The 23098-nt window shown below is 40.6% G+C and overlaps 2 protein-coding genes across 2 annotated transcripts in view; one reads left to right on the forward strand and one right to left on the reverse strand.

The window, feature by feature from the left end:
• The window catches only part of hectd3 (HECT domain containing 3), a 43902-nt gene extending 29491 nt beyond the window's left edge, over nucleotides 1-14411 (reverse strand). Inside the window, exons 1-8 of the mRNA XM_052011404.1 lie at nucleotides 14310-14411; nucleotides 11337-11660; nucleotides 10363-10523; nucleotides 5261-5353; nucleotides 4040-4175; nucleotides 2742-2857; nucleotides 1270-1383; nucleotides 664-746 (exon numbers count right to left, since the gene is read on the reverse strand). Coding sequence (XP_051867364.1) covers nucleotides 664-746; nucleotides 1270-1383; nucleotides 2742-2857; nucleotides 4040-4175; nucleotides 5261-5353; nucleotides 10363-10523; nucleotides 11337-11654 — 1021 coding nt within the window. The 5' untranslated portion in view covers nucleotides 11655-11660; nucleotides 14310-14411. The remainder of the gene's footprint in view (nucleotides 1-663; nucleotides 747-1269; nucleotides 1384-2741; nucleotides 2858-4039; nucleotides 4176-5260; nucleotides 5354-10362; nucleotides 10524-11336; nucleotides 11661-14309) is intronic.
• A 79-nt stretch (nucleotides 14412-14490) lies between these two features.
• The window catches only part of urod (uroporphyrinogen decarboxylase), a 51633-nt gene continuing 43025 nt past the window's right edge, over nucleotides 14491-23098 (forward strand). Inside the window, exon 1 of the mRNA XM_052012929.1 lies at nucleotides 14491-14595. Coding sequence (XP_051868889.1) covers nucleotides 14573-14595 — 23 coding nt within the window. The 5' untranslated portion in view covers nucleotides 14491-14572. The remainder of the gene's footprint in view (nucleotides 14596-23098) is intronic.

The following is a 23098-nucleotide window of genomic DNA, read 5'->3' on the forward strand; positions in this document are numbered from 1 at the left end:
CTGTCCCTGGATGTACCATTGAGTCCAGGGGGATTCTATAAGTAGCTGAGCTGAGGGCTTAGGTACACTCTATGTCTGGCCCATCAGCTTTGCACGAGCCATAAATGCACATTACATATCCTGTGTGGCCCCATTCACTTGAATGGAGTTGCATATCTTTGCTTAAAAGACAAGTTATTTTATTTTTGTCTATTTCAATGTACATTTATGTTGTAAATAAATTAACAGCAGTATCATGTGCACTTAAATAAATATTTAAAAAAAATCTTTTAAATTATTTTAGCAAGCTTTTTGAAATGCCTTTGATCAAATGTCAAAAGTCCTTGGCAGCACATAGGGCTGCAATGACATTGCCAGCAGTGCAGTGGGAACCATATGGCCACAATGATTTAGTGTGGCTGCGGAATAGCACAGGCAGTGACCAGCAAAACCAGCCAACTACTTAGCGTGAGCCTGCTCAGATGTGATCCTGCTTGGATACATTTAAAACTTCCCTGACACCGTAACATCAGTCTGGCTGAGAAGAAGAACATTGCACTCGTAATATATTCTCTCATGAATTTCCCTCACATTAGAAACCCTTTCATCATCCAACGTATCAGTCTGAGAAGATAGTCGGCTACTACTGTCATTCCCTTCTCTTCACACGACTGAACAACTTACCAACGCATTCTATAATGCGAATTTCAATTACAGGAAGGTGTACCATCATGTCCTCTAGAACACACAGGTCACCAACTAAAGTTCTGGAAGAGAGGGGAAAAAAAAAATCACTAGCTGATACAAAGTTTCAGACTTGGATATTCCATTAGTTTACTTCCATTATCTTGAGTGATCTACAAAGTTGAAACAGCTGTCATTTCAACATGCAAGTGAGGTTACTAAAATAGGAAAGTTGGTCTCATTCTACAGAGGTCTTTACTAAAGATTTTCAAATAGTCTTAAAAGCACAATATATTTAATATAACATTTAACTTATATGTTTGGGTAAAATGTTAACTCTTCAACAGATTGACTTGGTATGCAACAATTTAGAAACCCCATATGCCAGTTAGCTCAAGTGGGAGAATGAAGCTTTCAGTATGACTGGAATACCCTAGAATGTGAGATATGATGGAGGTAGGGCGATGGGCAGGAACTAAACAGAAGACACAAGAAATATTGCAGGAGAAATGTGCTGCTATACCACAAATGTGCTAATTTTAAATGGTAGAAAATTTTAAAATTTATTGAGGAATCTCATTTTACATTACAATCTTCTATACTTACTCATCAACAGTGAGATCATTTAACTTCTTTAAATTATCACGTTCACCACCATATACTTGAATTTTTTTTGGCATGTAGTTGTCATCCGTTGCATCTACTGAGAGAAACAGCTTTCTACAAGAAAGATAGCAGATATATTCCATTAATTACACTAAGTAATCCCTTGGTATTTTACCCATGTAACAGCTGTTTAGGATAATTGAGTTACACAAAAGTGTCTATTTTGTAATTAACCTAAGCTGCATATTCAAATAGAGACTAATTTGCTTATATTAGCAATATGATGCTGATTAAATAATTAATTTATTTTCTGTACCTCCCAAAGTCTTTCCAAGATATGTATTTTCTCTACCTTCAAAAGATAAATGCTGACTGTCTTTCAATTTACCCATTTCTTCCCCATACTTTAAATGATAGAACAGCTCAAATTATGAACACCAAAGGATGATTCACACCATGATCACCACCAGGTTATTGAACAACAAACAAGATCAGATTAAAAACAATGATAATTCACAGACAAAAGCCCATTATTTATCAATTTGTGGGGAAATTCAATAGAGATAGAGCTGAAGTACATAGAAGATATTCATAGTCATTTTAAAAATAAACAAACATGATTTGGTCTAGCACAGGCTTGGACCTGGAAATGTTGGAGAGGGAGGTGCATAGAGAAAAAGAAAGCAAAGGTACCAACCACATAATTAATAAAATATGAGCACACTGTATCAAGGTACAAGTAACAAGATGCATAGTTAGCCGACTGCAAAAATGAAAGCAGGAAGCAATGTTGAAAGGTAGCTATTCAGACTGGCAGAGGCAAAAAGTGAAATATCACAAGGATCAGCACTTAGACCACTGTTATTCACATTTTATATTACGTTAGACTGTCAAATGAAAAACTATTTCTAAATTTGCAGATGTCAACAAGTTAGAAAAAAAATCTTCAAAAATAAGGACAACTGCAAGAAACGATATTAAAAAAAACTATAAATGTGTCAAATAGACATCCAATGGGTTCTCTGTGTTGTAGATTCAATAAATAGAGAAGGAAAAGAGAAATGTGAAGAGGGACAAAAATAAAAACATAGGAAATAAAAATTACTTGCAAACCTCAAATAGATTTTTTTTTACAGAATAACACAATGGACCTCAGAACAGCATACTCTCTTCCTTCTTTGAAAGGAACAGTGCAAAAATAATTGGGAACAGGAATTAATTAATAACATTTAAAACAAAACATTCATTTTCACTTCAGGTTTAATTTTGCTTCTGCATTCCTGACACTTAATCAGTGTTTTAATTCTTTTGATTGTAACAGACCCATAATATTAGCACTCTTTTCTATTAGGAATGATGCACATTCGATTACCTAACCTATAGCGCATTATACTGCATATTAGGCATGTAATTATTAGAACATGAAACTAGAATTATATCTAGAAGTCAACTTATCACTTGAATCTTCATACTTTATAATGATGCCTTTCTTCATGTGCAATCGAATCCAATGATGGCCCTGATTCCCCTCACTCTCCCAGAATGTGTCATTGTCTCCATCTGTCAAACACCACACATTGGCTTCATCCTGTAGGTATAAGAAAGTTGGACATAAAACTGTTAGAAAATAGAAACAGACAAGATGCTTTCATCCAGTCAGACCTTATTCAAACTTTATTTCAATAGCTGGGTATCAGCTCAAAATCTTCACCTTCAGTTCGTGAAAAAATTATTTTGAATGCAATTCACTATTTTGACTATTTTAATATTATGAAGAGCAACTATTCTCATATTGCGATGAATACTGTCAGAAGGTAGGCTATATTGAGCTGCATAAAATACTTTGTAAGTATGAAAACAATAATTTACTCAAAATAATTGAGGATCATGGTGTATGTAGTAAACTTCCTCTCTGCCTTCGCTCCCAAATGCCCAGCCTAACTAAAATTTCATTTTGCAATACACATGGTCTTTGTTTTACTTCTGACATATTCTCTTCTCCCTCACCACTCCACCTAAGTTTAAGCTTCCAAAAGACCCTTCTGCTTATGCTGTCCATCATTTATAAACACTTCTAAACAAGTAAATAACATTTACAGCATATGTAGAAAATAGTGGGAGTAGGTCACTCAGTCCTTTGAGTCTACTCTGCCATTCAATATGATCATCACTGATTAACTTTCTCAATACCATATTCTCACTTTGTCCCCATACTCCTAAATGCCTTTGGTGTTTAGAAATCTATCAAGATATCTCCTTCTTAAATCTTTTCAGTGACTTGGCTTCCATCACTTCCTGTGGTAAAGAATTCCACAAGCTACCTACCATCTGTTTAAATAAATTTCTCTTTATCTGAGTCCTAATATTTTACCCCACATCCCAAGACTGCGATCCCTCATTCTAAAGCCTACTAGCCCTTGCATCCAGTCTCTCTAGCCCTTCAGAATTTTGTAGGTTTCAATGAGATCCCAATGTTTTCCTCAAAATATATAGAAAATTGCATACCACAAATATGCTAATGTAAGCAATCACTTGCTTACATTTTAACTGTGGCATTTTCATTGGCATCTTAACACAGATTAGGTTAAACCATTAAAATTCACGACATTGTTGGCAAATATTGTTGGCAAAATTTTAAGTATTTGAAAAACAAACATAATGGTTTCACCAGAAAACACCATGGGGAGAAAAAGAATACCCTCGTGTAAAGTAATGACCTTAAAGATCATTTCCATGGGTGCTATACTATTCTACTAGAGCAAGAACTTACCGAGAAAGAAGAAGCATCTATGCTGTCAACAAGATGTTTGACACTGCCCAAGTTTTCATCCTCCTTCCCTATGCGGTCATAGAAGTAATGCACTAAGTCTTCATCACACTCAAATGTCCAGGTGGGGGGAACATACCTATGCCCAATTACACAATTAAAACTTCAAGGTCATCAATTCTATTACTACAAGAGCTTCCTACGTAAACAAAACAGTGTCAGTGTAGAGGAGCTTCTGCACACAAAACTCTCCACACAATACACCCTATCTCATCAGTAAATTGCAGACTGGCAGTGAGACGACACATGCCACTGGCAGGATGGGAAAAGCAATGAAATCTAAGGAGGTCACACTCCGTGGTGTTTTCACGAACCTTCTTGGGAGGCTGGCATAAACTTGGAAGCCAGCTCATGCTTTTGGTTTGAGATGGTGTAGCATCACAGGTGAAATGAAGGAAAGTAAGGAAAAAGGTAATAAAAGTAAACAAGCTAGAGAAGAATTTGATTGGATGGACTTCGGTCTAAGAACTAAAAACTCCTTTTACCACGTTAACCACCTGGGATCCAATGCATCCAGCAACGCTGTAACCAATAAGGATAATTTTGTGTTTACTCATCTTGTCCGACTCAGGGTAATGGGTGTGCAATCTGGCAGGGCCTAATGAATGCAATCAAATAAGCTTGGTGGAAACAGCACATCATTAGATTGCAAGCAGTACTGTACACACTCAGTCAATGAATCCTCAACTGCAATGGAAGGGCTTTAACCTTCATTGTGGAAAAGTCAGTGACTCTTTTCCATGAATAACACTATCTTGTTTCCATAGGACTCCACAGCTATAACCTGCGTGGGTACATGTTTCCACCCACATCCCAAAGATGTGTTGATAGATTAAATGACTACTGCAAAGACTCATTAGTGTGAGTAATCAGCAAAAGAGTCAAAAGTGATGGGCACATGAGGAAGAATGAGTTTCAAAGTCCCAGGGAAATAATAGCAAAGGTGGGACTAATGGGACTGCTCTGTCAGGAGCCAGCATAATCTCAATAAATAATAAACTGGAGTACGAGAGAGGTCAGAATCTCCCCTATATGTGATGCCGAAATTTAACATGTGTATCATGGTTTAAATCTGCATTCCAGCACACCATACTACAACAGCATTAAGAAAATATTAATTGTAACTTAGCAGAACACAAGTAAAAACACTGACCATATTCTCACCTTAGTTTATGTACTGCAGCATCATCCCTGGCAGCCACCTTGGGTTTTGCACCCAGATGTAGAGAATATTGTGCATCAACCACCTGCTCCCATCTAAATCAGAGAACAAAAATATCTAAATCAGAATAGCTGACTACAAGTATTATCATAGGTGATCATGAAATAGTTCACGAATATTGATTTATATGGAAGACAAGTTTAACACTCCATGAGTAATCATTTTAGGAATAGTTTCAATAACTTAAAAAATGTATAGGCTTTCATATTCACTGTTACCATTTGATCCAAGTTTGTTAGTAGATTATTGAAAACAATAACATGCACAAATTGAAGAGGATCAAATTTCCTTCACAGATATCCACAGACCCTTCATCCCCTCAGAACATCAGCAGATATTTAAATACAGCAGCATGGACCACACAACAGGGAATTCCTGTACATTGTTGTGAGGTTCACTGGTTGTAGACGAGAAGTGGAAGAAAAAACACGCATTCAAACACAACCTCGTATTTAAGTAATATTTTTAACATTATTTTGTTTCTAAATCTTCACAAATTTTGCATTAGATTTGGCAGATTTTAAAATATTGTACTTATAGAAGAAACCAGGTAACTGTATTAAATGTGTCCTCAAAGTGGAGTCAGTGGATCAGACCAAAGGCTGAGAAAGGAAATGGCTAAAAAGCTAGTTAAACAATGAAGCCTTAAAGTATAATCCTTACTTGGGATGAAAGTTAACTCATCAAAACACCAGACCTGACAATCGTTCTCCATGGGAGATAGGACCTGTATGAGATCATCTCAGAGAAAAGACAGAAAATCTAGAAATAAATTAACAAACTAGCATGTCCCCAAACAGGGCTTTATTGATTTTGGGAGGCAAGGACTACTGACATTGTCTCTCAATAGCAACAAAAGACATGAATACTTCCAAATTGTGATATCCAGATTGATCAATAAAATCTAAGAAGGTTTCTTTCAAGATTATGTATAAACTGTTATAAGCTTAAAGTGAAGGCCTACAGGAATACAGAATATGTAGACAGAGGTACTTAAAAAACATTGGTATTGGTTTATTATTGTCACTTGTACTGAGGTACAGTGAAAAACTTGTCTTGCATACCGATCGTACAGGTCAATTCATTACACAGTGCAGTTACATTGGGTTAGTACACAGTGCATTGATGTAGTACAGGTAAAAACAATAACAGTGCAGAGTAAAGTGTCACAGCTACAGAGAAAGTGCAGTGCAATAAGGTGCAAGGTCACAACAAGGTAGATCGTGAGGTCATAGTCCATCTCATTGTATAAGGAAACCGTTCGATAGTCTTATCACAGTGGGGAAGAAGCTGTCCGTAAGTCTAGTGGTACGTGCCCTCAGGCTCCTGTATCTTCTACCTGATGGGAGAGGAGAGAAGAGAGAATGACCCGGATGGGTGGGGTCTTTGATTATGCTGGCTGCTTCACCAAGACAGCGAGAGGTATAGACAGAATCCATGGTGGGGAGGCTGGTGTCTGTGATGCGCTGGGTTGTGTCCACAACTCTCTGCAGTTTCTTGTGGTCCTGGGCAGAGCAGTTGCTGTACCAAGCCGTGATGCATCCAGATAGGATGCTTTCTATGGTGCATCGATAAAAGTTGGTGAGAGTCAAAGGGGACAAACCAAATTTCTTTAGCCTTCTGAGGAAGTAGAGACGCTGGTGAGCTTTCTTGGCTGGGGCATCTACGTGATTTGACCAGTACAGGTTGTTGGTGATGTTCACTCCCAGGAACTTGAAGCTCTCAACCCTCTCGACCTCAGCACCGTTGACGTAGACAGGTGCATGTACACCGCCCCTTTTCCTGAAGTCAATGACCAACTCTTTTGTTTTGTTGACATTGAGGGAAAGGTTGTTGTCATGACACCATTCCACTAAGCTCTATCTCCTTCCTGTACTCCGACTCAGGACATGAAACGGCATTGGTATGCAAGATTAAGGAAAATGCCAATGTATTTTAAAAGTTGAGGTCTTAAATGATTCACTTTGGAGAAGTACAATGTAGTTGGACTAACAAGGAAGAAGACTGGAATTCTAGAACATATTGAACATAGAACATTACAGCACAGTACAGGCCCTTCAGCTCACTCTGACTGTGCCAACCATGATTCCATTTTAAACTAACCCCATCTGCCTGCACATGGTCTATATCCCTCCATCCCCTGCCTGTTCATGTACCTGTCTAAATGTCTCTTCAATGTTGCTATCATATCTGCTTCCACCACCTCTTCTGGCAGCGCGTTCCAGGCACTTACCACTCTCTGTGTAAAAAAAACTTGTCTCACAAATCTCCTTTAAACCCTCTCCCTCTCGCCTTAAAGTTATGCCCTATAGTATTTGACATTTCCATCCTGGGAAAAAAGACTCTATCTACCCTATGTAAGCCTCTCATAATTTAATACATTTCTATCAGCTTGCCTCTCAGCCTTCAAAGCTCCAGAGAAAACAATCCAAGTCCATTCAACCTCTCCTTGTAGCTAATATTCTGTAATCCAGGCAACATCCTGGTGAACCTCTTCTGTACTTTCTCCAAAGGCTCCACATCCTTTCTGTAATGCGGGGACCAGAACTGCATACACCATACTCCTAGTGTGCTCTAACCAACGTGTTATACAGCTGCAATGTGACTTGCCAACTTTTATACTCGGCACCCTGACTGATGAAGGCAAGTATGCTGTACGCCTTCTTTATAACCCTATCTACTTGTGTTGCCACTTTCAGGAAACTATGGACTCGCATCCCTCTGTACATCAATGCTCCCAAGGGCCGTACTATTTACTGTATACTGTCCTCTTACTTTTAACCTCCCAAAGTACATCTCACACTTATCCAGATTAAACTCCACCCGCCATTTCTCCACCCATATTTCCAACTGATCTACATCCCGCAGTATCCTTTGACAACTTTCCTCACTATCCGCAAATCCACCAATTTATGTGTCATCTGCAAACTTACTAATTAGTCCACCTACCTCTTGTTGAAATCATTTATACAGCGTGTGTCTCTATATATATATATAAAATCATTTATACAGTGTGTGTGTATATATATATATAAAATCATTTATACAGTGTGTATGTGTGTGTGTGTATATATATATATTATATATATATATATATATTATATATATATAGACACACACACATAGTATATATATTTATACAGTATTTATCACAAACAATAGAAATCCCAGCACTGATCCCTGTGGAATACCACTGGTCACAGACCTCCAGTCAGTAAAACACCCCTCCAATGGTAAGCGTAACGCTTTACGGCACCAACAACCCGGGTTCAATTCCGGCCGCTTTCTGTAAGGAGTTTGCACGTTCTCCCTGTGTCTACGTGGGTTCCCCCCCGGGTGCTCCGGTTTCCTCCCACATTCTAAAGACATACAGGTACATGTGACTAATAACGATATCATCATCATCATCTTCAGTGGCCAAGCCGATTTTGAATTCAACCTACCGAGTCTCCATGAATCACATGTGCCTTACTCTTCAGGATCAGTTTACCATGTTGAATACTTTACTAAAGTCTAGTAGACAATCTCCACTGCCCTACCCTCAATCATTTTCGTCACCTCTTCAAAACACTCAGTCATATTTGTAAGACATGACCAAATTGCCGTTAAAAAGTAGAAGGTATTATATGTCATAGCAGGGTATCACAGGAGGCAAGGGAAGAGGTTGCTGGGGCTTTGACAGAATTTCAAATCTTTTCTAACCACAGAAGAGCCAGATGACTGGAGAACAGCAAATATGGTATTTTTATTCACAAAAGGCAGTAGGGGTAAGCCAGGTGAGTCTAACATCAGTGGTAGTGAAATTAATGGAAAACCATTAAATGGACAGAATTAATCTGCACTTGGAGAGGCAGGAATTAATCAGGGATAATCAGTATGGCTTTGTTATGGGAAGGTCCTGCCTGACTAATTTAACTGAATGAGCGTAGTATGAACTGAATGCAACTGATGTAGTCTACATGGACTTCAGCAAGGCCTTTGACAAGGTCCCACATGAGAGACAGGTACAGAAGTTAAGAGACCATGGAATTCAGAGAGATGTAGAAAATTAGATCTGAAATTAACTTGATAGTAGGAGACAAAGGATGATGGTCAAGGGTTGTTTTTGGGATTGGAAGCCTGTAATCAGTGGTGTATCACAGGGATCTGTACTGGGACCCTTACTGTTCTAAACATTAACAATCGGGATGTGAATGCAGGAGATATGATTAGCAAGTTTGCAGATGGCAAGGAGATTGATGGTTGTGGATAGTGAAGCAGGTAATCCTGAGTCCCAAAACAAGACAGAGTAAAACAAAAATGGATTTATCTATCCATAATCGGCAAGTGTGGGATGGGCTCCATTGATAGTTCCCTCACACAAGTTAGAAAGCTCTGGATTCTGAATTTGATTATTTTGGATAATCACGTAACCCAGAGTTCCACTGTCACATCCTCTCCATCACTAAGACTAGTTAATTCCATCTCCACTGCCTCTATTCAGGCAGATGCATTGCCACATCCCTCATTTGAGCCTTAGTCACCGACTGCCAAGCCTGATAAAGGGTATTTGAGCTAAAATGTTAACACTGTTTCCCACTTATTCCTACATCTTATCTGCAAAATTCAGCTGATATCTCTGCTGCTTATATGCCCTTCCCAAAGCCCGTGCTCACAGACCTACAGCAGTTCTTGCCTTTAAATTAATTCATGGGCTTCCCCTCACTCATCCACCACAATAAAATAAATTTCTACTGTATTCCTTTTTCAGAATTCCCTCCCTTTGGACTGAAGACATGGTTTCAGCTGTCAAGTCCCACACTCTGGAATACCTCTCTGAATATTTGTGCCTATGTAGCTTCCTCTTTTTTTTAAGACTGTAAAACCTACTTCTTTCTCTCTCTGAATATGATTTATATTGTCCCAGAATTCATTTCAATTTGATTATACCTTAAGGAGCTTGGAATGGTTCTCTATATTAAATGCAAGTTGTTAATACACTCTGCAACATATATGAATTACACATATTTTATTTGGAAATTAATTTAATAACATCTCAATTTACCTGGTACATGGCCTGTAGTCATAGCCAAAAAGCTGCTGCTGTTTCTGAAGCCTTTCAGGTGTTTCTACTGGCACAAGTCGTTCACCACCTTCAGGCTGCTTACACAGAAGAATCCAGCCTTCTTTACTCTGACAGCTGCTGTTGTATTCCTGTATTTGCTCCTGAAGTATCATTGAGTCAATCCGTTATTATTCAAATGGATAGTTCATTCTTCAAAAGTATACATTATGTTACTGATTATTTGAGAGTTTCGGTGATGTGAGTAGCTATATTCACATTTTTTTTGTAACTTTGACATGGCTTCAAAATCACCACTATAACTGGAAGAATCGCTGTAAACTGGAAAGGTCTCAAGTAAAGTTATGCTAACCAAACATAATCCAATATTAACTGGTATTCTAGACTGTTAAAATAAGCCATTTGGTTCATTAAAAGATAAAGATAAGCAAACCTTTACAGCACGTTTAAAGTATGCTGCACCTGCAGTTCTCTAACCTCAGTAATTGATCATATTACTTCTTACTGCATTCCACAATCACACAGGTTCAAAGAATTGTTTTGTGTGGTTCAGTGCAGAACAATGCTATCATTCTAAAATCGAAATACAATGATTATTCTACTTATTGTTGACACAATAAGTTGTTAATTAATTAGTGAAATGATTTATAGGGCAAGAGAAGTGGAGGTACAGCACCAAAATTATGCTTTACTAAAAACCGATCAAGTCTGAGACAGTGAAACACACAAGAAAATAGAACTATTTTTCATTAACTGTTTTGTTGCTCAATCTTGTATGTTGCTATTAACACAAATCAATAAAACAATCTCACAACTGAAAAGTAAACTCAGAAGAAATGCACACCAAGGAAAAATGCCCCAACACAATTTCAAGATCATATTATTTAAACAATTAACCACAGTTATAAACAAATCAATTAAAAAAAAAATCAGTAAACAACTGGCAGAAAATTCACCTGATTCAGCTTCACCCAGAGACCATGGCTATTGCAGTATTCCTCGCCTGTGGCTTTGATGCAAGTTCCTCTCTTTAACTCAATATCAAAGAGTTTTTTGCGTTGAGACTGGGAGGCTAACTGCCAGACTGAAACAATGTACTGGGATCGCCCCAGTGATGCATTGGATAAGGTGGAATCTTTCCAAAACTTATACAAGACCTCTTTGGGGACATAACACAGAGCTTCTGGCAAAGGCTTGCTGTTCCTGAAGCAATCAATGCATTCAATGAGAAATCTGATCCTTCCCAAAATGTAGTGTGGATTTTCAGGATTCATCGTAGTCTAAATTAACAGAGTTAAAATTATCATTAATAATGTGAACATAATTTATACAAGTTCTGTTTCAATTGCATAACTGCATGAGTACTGACCCATAGCAACTTCTGAGTTCAATTCCCAACCATTCCCAGTGTTACAGAATTCCATTGAAGCAAGTCAATAACCTTCATTACTTACTCTGTTTAAAACAAGTAGAAGGGAAAAGTGTACAGGTGTACTCAAAATGAGGATATGAAATAAACTTGGTTCGCAGCCAAATACAGCACTATTATTGCAAATAGGCCAGCTGCAGAAATGCAAACAAAAGGTAACTTGATAGAGGTGTACATGATGAAAGGAGGCATAGATCGAGTGGACAGTCAGAGACTTTTTCCCAGGGCAAAAATGGCTAACACATGGGGACATAATTTTAAGGTGATTGGAGGAAGGCATAAGGGGGATGTCAGGGGTAAGTTTTTTTTTTAAAAACACAGAGAGTGGTGGATGCGAGGAACGCACTGCCGGCAGAGGTTGTGGAGGCAGATACATTAGGGACATTTAAGAGACTCTTAGATAGACACATGAATGAGGCTATATGGGAGGGAAGGGTTAGATAGATCTTAGAGCAGGATAAAATGTTGGCACAACATCGTGGGCTGAAGGGCCTGTACTGTGCTGTAATGTTCTATGTTCTAAAATACGAGGACATGCATGAAGATCTGTTGCATGAAGCTTTAAAGGTCTGTTGAAGATGCAAGATATTTTCAGTACAAATAAATTAAATTGTACTAGATAAACACCAAACAATACAAAATATATTATACCATATGAGCTGGTACACATTTTGGAGATGGAAAAAGGGGGAAAATCAGAGTAAAGTTTCAAGCTTTGTGGATTTATTGTTTACATTTCCAAATACCTCACCGTATGACTATTTTGTGAAACACTCTTTACCATGGATAACACAACAATGCATCCATATTACACCTATAATGCAGCAAAATATCCCAAGGCACTTCACAGTAGGATTATCTAACAAGATCTTACACTAGCACAAGGATGCATTAGGGCAGATGATCAAGAGGCACAGATGCTAATGGTGAAGCAGGGACTATGAAAGTGCCAGAAACACAGGAATTGGAAGATTGGAGGAAATTGCAGGTTTAGGGAAAGGTGAATCCATGGGGGGGGGGGGGGGGTGGGAAGGATTTAAAACAAAATGAAAAATTTAAAATGATGAAACTGGAAGGGAAAAAAAGGTCAAAAAACAAACTGCTGGAGCAACTCAGTAGATCAAGCAGCATCCGTGGAGGCAGATGAATGGTCGACATTCGGAGACCTGAAATGTCAACCATAATCAAAGACTCCATCCACCCGGGTCATTCTCTCTTCTCTCCTCTTCCATCAGGTAGGAGATACAGGAACCTGAGGGCACATACCACCAGGCTTAAGGACAGCTTCTATCCCACTGTGATAAGACTATTGAACGGTTCCCTTATACGATGAGACCTCATGATCTACCTTGTTGTGACCTTGCACCTAAATGTCTACCTACACTGCACTTCCTCTGTAGCTGTGACACTTTACTCTGTACTGATATTGTTTTTACCTGTACTACCTCAATGCACTCTGTACTAACTCAATGTAACTGCACTGTGCAATGAATTGGCCTGTACGATCGGTATGCAAGACAAGTTTTTCACTGTACCTCGGTAAAAGTGACAATAATAAACCAATACCAATCCCTCTGCCTCCACAGATGCTGCTGGACCCACTGAGTTCCTCTGGCAGTTTGTTCTTTTACTCCAGATTCCCATATCTGCAGTCTCTTATGTCTCCAAGAAAAAAAGGTCAGCAAGCACAGGGGTGATGGGTGAACTTTAGTATACTACCAGCAGAGTTTTGGACAACAAACATTTAGGGAGTATACCAAGGGTAGCCGGCCAGGAATGCATTGCAGTAGTCATTTCTGGAAGGTATCCACGGCATGGATGAGATGAGATGAAATTAGGGCGGGGTTGGGCAAAGTTATGAAAGTGGGAAAAAAATTAGTGGCCTTAGTACAGCACAAGCCTGAAGTTTTGCATGGCCAAACGCAAAATCAAGATTGTGAACAGTCTAGTGCAGTTTCAAAAACATGCAAGGAAGAAACATGAAGTGGGTGACTAGAGAACAATTCTCTTGGGAAAAATATACAAACTAGATAACGGAACAATTAATTGCCAAAGAATTATATTGATTATTCCCATGATCGGTCCAGGACCAACCCAGAGCAAAAGTGATCTCTTTTAAAAACCCAAGTTAGACATAAAAGCTCAGGAAGTGGTAGAGAAGGGTTTTCTGCGTCAGTCAGAGGGACGAAGTCACGCAACCAACTCTCCACAGATAGTTCAAGCTCAACAGCCGAGTCAAGGAAGGCCGTGGCTCCAACGTCAAGTACTGCACAGTGCCACTTACAATATTTACATTCCAGACCAGGGATGCAATGATTTTAAATGCGAGTTATTTCCCAAAACCTGACATTTCTGAGGAGGCTCCAAAATAATCAAAGCCCTCAAACTGGCCATTACACAAAACAAAGGCTGATCAGCTCTGTTCCATTGAATGTAATGGAAGTCCTGATTCCCACTGACAGTCACCACAGGCTGTGCTAACCTCAGCCGTGCCACTTACTTCACACGCAGCCTCCTCCTGCTCACAGACGCCGCAGACCGCCCCCTACCTTCGCCTTCCAGGGTCCTTCCGCAAGGCCGGGGGAGTCACGTGACCGACGCCGCTCTCCGACTGGGTGACCCTAATCATGTGGAGGGTGCGCCGAGGCGGGCAGCCATCCCTGGAAGCCGATTGGCTGAAATGGAGTCACGTGGCCAGGGGCTCCCTGTCAACATGGCAGTGCCCGGTTGGGAGGAGCGGTAGACGCAGGGACACTCACAGACATGGAGCACGGAGATCCCGCCAGGTAAGGGGGCAACTGTATATGGAAGTAGTTGTCGGGGTCGGAGGGTGGCGTGGGAAAGAGGGTCAGGAGACGTGTGGGCTTGGGGTGGGTAACGAGGAGGGCGGCCCGGAGCAGTGTCCTAGGACTGTGGTTTCAGTCAGCTACCGGTTACAATCAACTCCGCGGCTCCTTGAGATCTGAAGTTACTGGAGACCCTCGGCAGCCTCTGCGGTGGAAGCAGCCCGAACTGTTCGGCAAAGCGCTCTTCTTCTCATCGAAAAGTGGAGATTTGCTCAGCTCCCTGTCGGCTACTTCAAAAGCAACCCGCCGATTAGACGTATAAACTTGGAAGTCCCTCCTGTGTCTGCTAATGGCAAGTTTCCGACTTGTGAGATGTTACAAAAGCAATAAAGTTCACGGTTTATCATACCTGGGGTTTACTTTCACGATAGCGGTCAACAGCTGTGAAGCATTGATGCCTACATGTTGTATAATCACTGAGTTACCGGAGTTGTGTAACAAGACTCCATGCTGTGGTGTGTTGAGCACTCTACTCCGTTACTAGCGATAGGCGAAGTAGGTTGGCACAGTTTTATCCGTTAACGTTATAGCCTAAATGTAAGTTTTTAAAAATTGAGAACATTTTAATGTATTTGTTAATTCAATCCAATCTTGAAATTTTACAGGTAGGAGGTAATTCAACTCAATGAGTCCATACTAGCACCTTGTAAAGCAGTCTGGTTGATCTTGTTCCCTTAGCTCTTTTTAAGTTATTTTTCCTTCTGTTCTATACAACTCCCTTTGGAAATCTGATCCAGTTTCCACCTTTCTTACTGGCAGTGAATTTTATTAAAGGGAATTTACCTTGCATCCCCTCCTATATCTTTGAATTTTTGACCCTTGATCCTTGCAGCATCTGCAACAAGAACAGCTTTACACTATTCACTCTGTTGAAACCTGTCAGGATCTTGCACACCACTATCAAATCTCACAATTTTCTTCCTTGATTTTAGGAAGACTTCCAACTTCTCCAATCTATCCTTGAAGCTGAAACCTTTCATTCTAGAACCTTTCTAGTAAATCTTTCCTACACCATCTAGGACATGAGTGTATAGTTACCTGAAAATGGTGTCACAGGTAAACAGGGTGGTGAAGAAGGCATTTAGCACACTGGCTTTCAACAGTCAGGGCAGTGAGTATAGGAGTTGGGATGTTATGTTGCAGTTTACAAGACATTTGTGAGGCTGCACCAAGAGTATTGTGTACAGTTTGGTTATCCTGTTGTTGGAAGGACATCATTAAGCTGGAAGGAGTGCAAAGAAGATTTACAGAATGTTGCTAGGACATGAAGGCTCAAGTTATAGGGACAGGTAGGGCAGGCTGGGGCTTTATTCCTTGGCATGAGGGTTGACTTTGGAGGTGTATAAAAATTTTGAAGGGTGAATGTGCCCAGTCTTTTTCCCAGGGAAAAGTAATCAAAAACTAGAGGGCATAGGATTAAGGTGAGAGGGGAAAGATTGGGAAAAAGGACCTAAGGGGTGGCAACTCAACCACTTCCTCTGGCAGCTCATTCCATTCATGCATAGGGAGGTGCATATATGGAATGAGCTGCCAGAGGAAGTGGTTGAGGCATTAAAAAGATATTTGGACAGGCACATAGGAAAGGTTTAGAGGAATGTGGGACTAGCTTAGATGGGAATCTTGGTCAGCATGGACAAGCCTGATTCTGTGCTGTATGACTCTGACATCCTTCCTCAGATGTGGAGACCAGATTTGGAATCCGCCAATTCTGGCCTTACCAGTGTAGGCCTTACCAGTACCAGCCTTAAAGTTTCAGCATAATGTCCCTGCTGTTATACTCAGAGGAAACAAAGCCATTATGCTATATTGTCTGTAAGTTGTATGTAATGGTATTGTATTCAAAGGCCAGAACATGAAAATGCATGTCATGGCTGATTTATTCAACATTGAATATGTTGAAGCTGTTGCAATTAGGAGTTATCAGTGATTTGACCTAATAGAGTAATAGATCATTTCCTGAAATGAGTAGAAGTCAACAATTATAAGTGTCATCTGTATTCTCATGTCTATTCCCACCATTATATTTTAAAAAAATTTATGTGGAGGTTTGATTCAATTTTACACTTATTTGGAGCCACACGCTGGTGTTGACTAACTAGCTTGAGGAAATGGTGCATGTAGATATTAGTAGTGAAGGTAAGATTTAAGATATCTTTATTAGTCACATGTACATCGAAACACAGTGAAATACATCTTTTGCATAGAGTGTTCTGGGGGCAGCCCGCGAAGCTATGTAGTCTCTGGGTGTTTTTTTTTCCAGTTATTACCCTCCACAGTCCACTTCCCAGAATCGTGATTCTGCAGTTAACTGGCTTGCAACATGCTTTTTATCTGGGACAGAGGGTGTCCTCATTTTCTATCAGTATTGTACCAGTTGACTACTTTAGCAGATACAATCAGTTTGTTGTAAGCTGGGTACTCCTTCAGACAAAAGTTCACATTAATGCTGTTTTTCCCACTTTTTAAATTTCAATTTTTTCCCCAGTTTTTTTCAGTCGATGATGAAAGCTCCCAACCCTCTTACGTTTTCCTGCTTATCGCTCTTTTGGGTTCAGCAGACTTTAAATAATCAATTACAGTATAATTTTCTAAAGATGATCTGGATGAAAGAAGGTAGAACATAACTGGGCAGGCCATTCAGCCCATGATGTTGTGCTGACCTTGATGCCACTTTATATTAAATGTCATCCTCCTCCTGTGTATCATCCATATCCCTCCATTCCCTTCATATTCACGTATCTATCTAAAAGCTTCTTAAACTCCACCAAACTGCCTGCTTCCACTACTACCCCTGGTAACCTAGTCCAGGCACCTACTACTCTCTGCATTTATTTTAAAAAGAGAAAGAAACTTGCCCTTCACATTGCCTTTAAACTTTCCCCTTCTAACCTTAAAAGCATGTCCTCTGGTACTTGACATTTCTACTGTGGGAAAAGATTCTGACTGTCTACGCCTCTCATTTTAAAAACCTTTTATCAGGTCTCCCCTCAGCCTCCACTGTAAGGAGAACAACCCAAGTTTGCCTAACCTTTGCTTGTAGCTCATACCCTCTAAACCAGGCAGCATCCTGGTAAACTCTTCTGCACCCTTTCCATAGATTCCACATCTCCCTATAATGGGGTGACCAGAACTGCACACAATACTCCAAGTGTGGTCGTACTAAAGTTTTGTACAACTGCAGTGTGACTTCCTTACTCTTATTCTCAACACTGCTACCAATGAAGGTAAACATGCCATAATGCCTTCTTTACAGCCTTATCCACTTGCATAGCCACTTTCAGTGAACTGTGGACTTGGACCCCAAGATCCTTCTGTACTTCAATGATATTAAGGGGCCTACCATTAACTGTATACTTTCTTCTTTCATTTGACCTTCCAAAATGCAACACCTCACACTTGCCCGGATTAAACTCCATCTGCCACTTCTCAGTCCACATCTGTAACTGATCTATATCCTGCTGTATTCTTTGAAAGACTTTTACACTATCCACAACTCTGCCAATGTTGGTGTCATCTGCAAACTTGCTAATCCACCCATCTACATTTTCATCCAAGTTATTGATAGATCTCACAAACAAGAGATCCCAGCACCGATCCTTGCAGAATACCTCTGGTCACGAACCTCCAGCCAGAATAATAGCCTTCCAACCCACTCTGTCTTCTATGGGCAAGCCAGTTCCAAATCCAAACTTGCAATTCACCCTGGATCCCATACATCTTTATCTTCTGAATCAACCTACCATAAGGGACCATATCAAATGCCTTACTGAAGTCCATGTAGATAATGTCCACTTGCCTTACCCTCATCGTGCACCTTTGTCACCTGCTCGAAAAACTTAATCAAGTTTGAAAGGCATGACCTGCCCAGCACAAAGCCATGCTGACTGTCCCTAAGCAGGCCATGCCTTTCCAAATGTGCATAAATCCTTTCCCTAAGTATCCTCTCCAATACTTTCCCTACCACTGATGTGAGGCTCACTGGCCTTTAATTACCTGGGGTATCCTTATTTCCCTTCTTGTAGAAAGGCACAACATTTGCTATTTTCCAGTCCTCCAGGACTTTGCTTGTTGCTGGTGAAGACACAAAGATCTTTGTCAAAGCCCCAGCAATCTCCTCACTTGCTTCTTTCAATATTCTGGGTAATATGTCATCATGTCCTGGGGATTTATCCACCTTAATGCTTTTCAGAAGACCCAGCACCACCTCCTCCTTAATTTCAAAATGTCCCAGCACATTAGCACACCCCACTTTGTTTTCCCTGTCCTCCAAATCCTTCTTGGTAAGGACCAATGCAAAGTACTCATTTAGCACCTCAGCCACTTTCTCTGATTCCAAGCACAAATTCCCTCCTTTATCCCTGAGTGGACCCAGCTCTCCTTAGTTTTCCTCTTTCTTAATGTAAGTATAAAATACCTTGTGATTTTCCTTGATCCTGCTCACCAAGAACATTTCATCGCCCCTTTTGGCTTTCCTAATCACTTGCTTGAGCACTTTCCTACTATCGTTATATTCCACAAGGGCCCAGTCTGATTTAAGCTTCCTAAACCTTGTATATGCTTCCTTTTCCTTCCTGAATATAGGAACTCTCAGGTCATCCAAGGTTCCCTTGTCTTACCATTCTTGTCCTTGCTCCTCACTGGAACATGCCGATCCTGAACTCCAATCAGCTAGTCTCTAAACAATCCCACATGTCAGGCATGGACTTGTCTGACAGCTGCTGCTCCCAGTCAATGCCCCTTCGTTCCTGTCTTGTCTTGTCTTGTCCTCTCCTAATTTGCACTCCCCCAAGTTAGTACTTTCACAAAAGACACAATTTTATCTTTACTCATAACTATCTTAAAACAAGAGCTGTGGTCACCATTCCCAAAATGTTCACTCACTATCATGTCTGTCATCTGGCCTCACTCATTTCCCAAATCTAGGTCCAGTATGTTCTCTCCTTGTTGGAGTCTCCACATACTGTTTCAAGAATGCCTCTTGGGTGCATTAAAGAAATCCTGCCCCATCTAAGCTTGTACTAAGGAAGTTCCAATCAATACTGGGGAAGTTAGTCCAGCACTATGACAACCCTGTTGTCTCTGCGCCTTTCCAATAATCTGTCTACATATGTTCCTCCACATCTCGATGGCCTTTGGGGGGCCTGTAGTATAATCCCATCAGCATAATTGCACCTTTCTTATTTTTGAGCTCCATGCAAATTGCCTTTGTGGATGAGCCCTCCAGTATGTCCTCTCTGACAATCTCCCTTATTAGCAGTGCAACCTCTCCGCCTCTTTTACCTCCTTCTCTATCATGTCCAAAACAACAAAACCCTGGATCGTTGAGCTGCCAGTCCTGTCCCTCACCAACCAGGTCTCTGTAATGGCAACAACATCATAATTCCATGTACTGACCAAGGCTCTAAGTTCATCCTCCTTACCCATAATACTCCTGTTGTCGAAATAAACACATTTCAGTCCCACCATGTTTATTAGCCTGTCCCTTGCTGCCCTTCTTTTCAGTCTTGCTTGTCATACCATCTTTCTTGCCCTCAACTCTACCTCCTGTTGCCCTGCTCTCTGGTTCACATCCCTGTTCTTGGGTTACTAATTTATAATCATGATTCCATATGCAGTCACTTGTGCACCCTGTTCTCTTGGTGGGGGTGGGCCAATGTCTGCCCAGCATGATAACATTGTGGCCTAGAAGCCTCTCCTGCTAACCAAGAGGAAACCATGAAACAAAATTACAGAAGAGGAAAACTCCTACAACAATCTGCAATAATGCTAGTAAGCTCATTACAGCTGAAAGGTTAGCTTGTTTCCACTTTCTAACAAATCCATTCATTTATAGTGTATTGCAGGCACAGCAGTGGTTAGTGTAATGTTATTACAGCGCCAGTGACCTGGGTTCAATTCCCGTGGCTATCTGTAAGGAGTTTGTATATTCTCCCCGTGTCTGCGTGGGTTTCCTCCCACATTTCAAATGTGTATGGGTTAGGGAGTTGTGGGCATGCTATGTTGGCGCCGGAAGCATGGTGACACTTGCGGGCTGACCCCAGAACACTATGCAAAAGATACATTGAAACACAGTGAAATGCATGTGTGACCAATAAAGGTATTTTATCTTATAATTTTTATAAATAAAAGGACAGCAATGCATTTTGCTCTGAGCTGTGTGCTGTATGTTTTTGTTTACCATTATTTATTTTGAAGAATGGAAGCATTTGAGGAATTGCCTATTGGTGGGGAGGAGGAAGTCATTTTTAAAGATTATTACTTTAGGAAAATTTATTTCTGGATTTAATCCTAGAAATATGAATGATGAATCAGTTTGAAGGTCAAATTGACACATTTCAGTCTGTGGTTGCCAGCCATACTCTATTTGCCTCCTAGGTTAGAACATAGGACACTACAGCACAGCACAGGCCCTTTGGCCCACAATGTTGTGCTGACATTTTATCCTGCTCTAAGATCTAGCTAACTCTTCCCTCCCACATAGCCCCCTATTTTTCTATCATTCATGTGTCTATCTAAGAGTTTCTTAAATGTCCCTAATGTATATGCCCCCACCACCTCTGCAGTCAGTGCGTTCCACGCACCCACCACTCTCTGTGTAAAAACAAAAACTTACACCTGACATCCCCCTTGTACCTTCCTCCCTCCAATCACATTAAAATTATGCCCCCTCGTGTTAGCCATTGTCGCACTGGGAAAAAGTCTCTGACTGTCCACTCGATCTATGCCTCCTATCATCTTGTACACCTCTATCAAGTCACTTCTCATCCTCCTTCTCTCCAAAGAGAAAAGCCCTAGCTCGCTCAACCTATCCTCATAAGACATGTTTTCCATTCCAGGAAGCCTCCTGGTAAATCTCCTCTGCACCCTCTCTAAAACTTCCACATCCTTCCTATAATTAGGTGACCTGAACTGAACACAATACTCCAAGTGTGGTCTGACCAGAGTTCTGTAGAGCTGCAATATCGCCTCGCAGCTCTTGAACCCCGACTAATGAAGGCCAACACTCCATACACCTTCTTAACAACCCTATCGACCTGCGTGGCAACCTTGAGGGATCTATGGACGTGGACCCCAAGATCCCTCTGTTCCTCCACGCTAAGAGTCCTGCCATTAAACTTGTATTCTGCCTTCAAATTCAATCTCCTGAAGTATATCACTTCACACTTATCCAGGTTGAACTCCATCTGCCACTTCTCAGCCCAGCTGTGCATTCTATCAATATCCTGTTGTAATCTACAGCAACCTTCTACACTATCCACAACACCACCAACCTTTGTATCATCAGCAAACTTACTAACCCACCCTTCCACATCCTCATCCAAGTCATTTATAAAAATCACAAAGAGCTGGGCTCCCAGAACAGATCCCTGCAGAACACCACTGGTCACCGACCTCCAGGCAGAATACACTCCATCTACCACCACCCTCTCTCTTCTATAAGCGAGCCAATTCTGAATCCACACAGCCAAGTTTCCCTGGATCCCACGTCCCCTGACTTTCTGAATAAGCCTTCCATGAGGAACCTTATCAAACACCTTACTAAAATCCATGTACACCACATCCACTGCTCTACTTTCATCAATATGCTTTGTCACATCCTCAAAGAATTCAATCAGGCTCGTGAGGCACGACCTGCCCCTCAAAAAGCCATGCTGACTGGCCCTAATCAACCTATGTTTCTCTAAATGCCCATAAATACTGTCTAAGAATCTTCAGTAATTTGCCCACCGCTGAAGTAAGACTCACTGATCTGTAATTCCCAGGGTTATCCCTACTCCCTTTCTTAAACAAAGGAACAACATTTGTCACCCTCCAATCATCTGGCACTACTCCTGTGGCTAGTGAGGATGCAAAGATCGTCACCAAAGTTGCATCAATCTCTTCCCTAGCTTCCCGTGAAAACCTTGGATATATCCCGTCTGGCCTCTGTGACTTATCTATCAAAAGGATCATGGCTGATCTTTTCCTTTACTAACCTCGTATCCTATCATTCCCTCTTTAGCCAAAAATCTGTCAATCTCTATCTTGAATATACTCAATTGAGCAGATTCTTCTTGCATAGGAGAATTCTAGAGATTCACTGTCCCCTGGGTGAAGAAATTTCTTCTCATCTCAGTTCTGAATGGACAGTCTCTTATTTTGGGACTGTGCCTCCTGGTTCTAGACATTCCATAATCCATCTTGTCAATTGAATGCAGTTAATTCAAGAGCATTTTAGCTTGTAAGTTACTTTTCAAACAATGTATTTATAAGCCATTGGTCTGTTACTTCTTTGAAGGCATTCACTCAATAAAGAGAACACCTCTGTTAGTATTGTGGATGGAGGATAGTGGATGATGGAACCAATGTGCAATGTATCTGAGTTTGGTGATACTAAACTGGGTGGCAATGTGGGTTGCAAGGAGAATGCAGATAAGTTTCTGGGAGATCTAGACAAGCCAAG

This window comes from Pristis pectinata, chromosome 3, assembly GCF_009764475.1.
Source record: "Pristis pectinata isolate sPriPec2 chromosome 3, sPriPec2.1.pri, whole genome shotgun sequence".
Lineage (NCBI taxonomy): Eukaryota > Metazoa > Chordata > Chondrichthyes > Rhinopristiformes > Pristidae > Pristis > Pristis pectinata.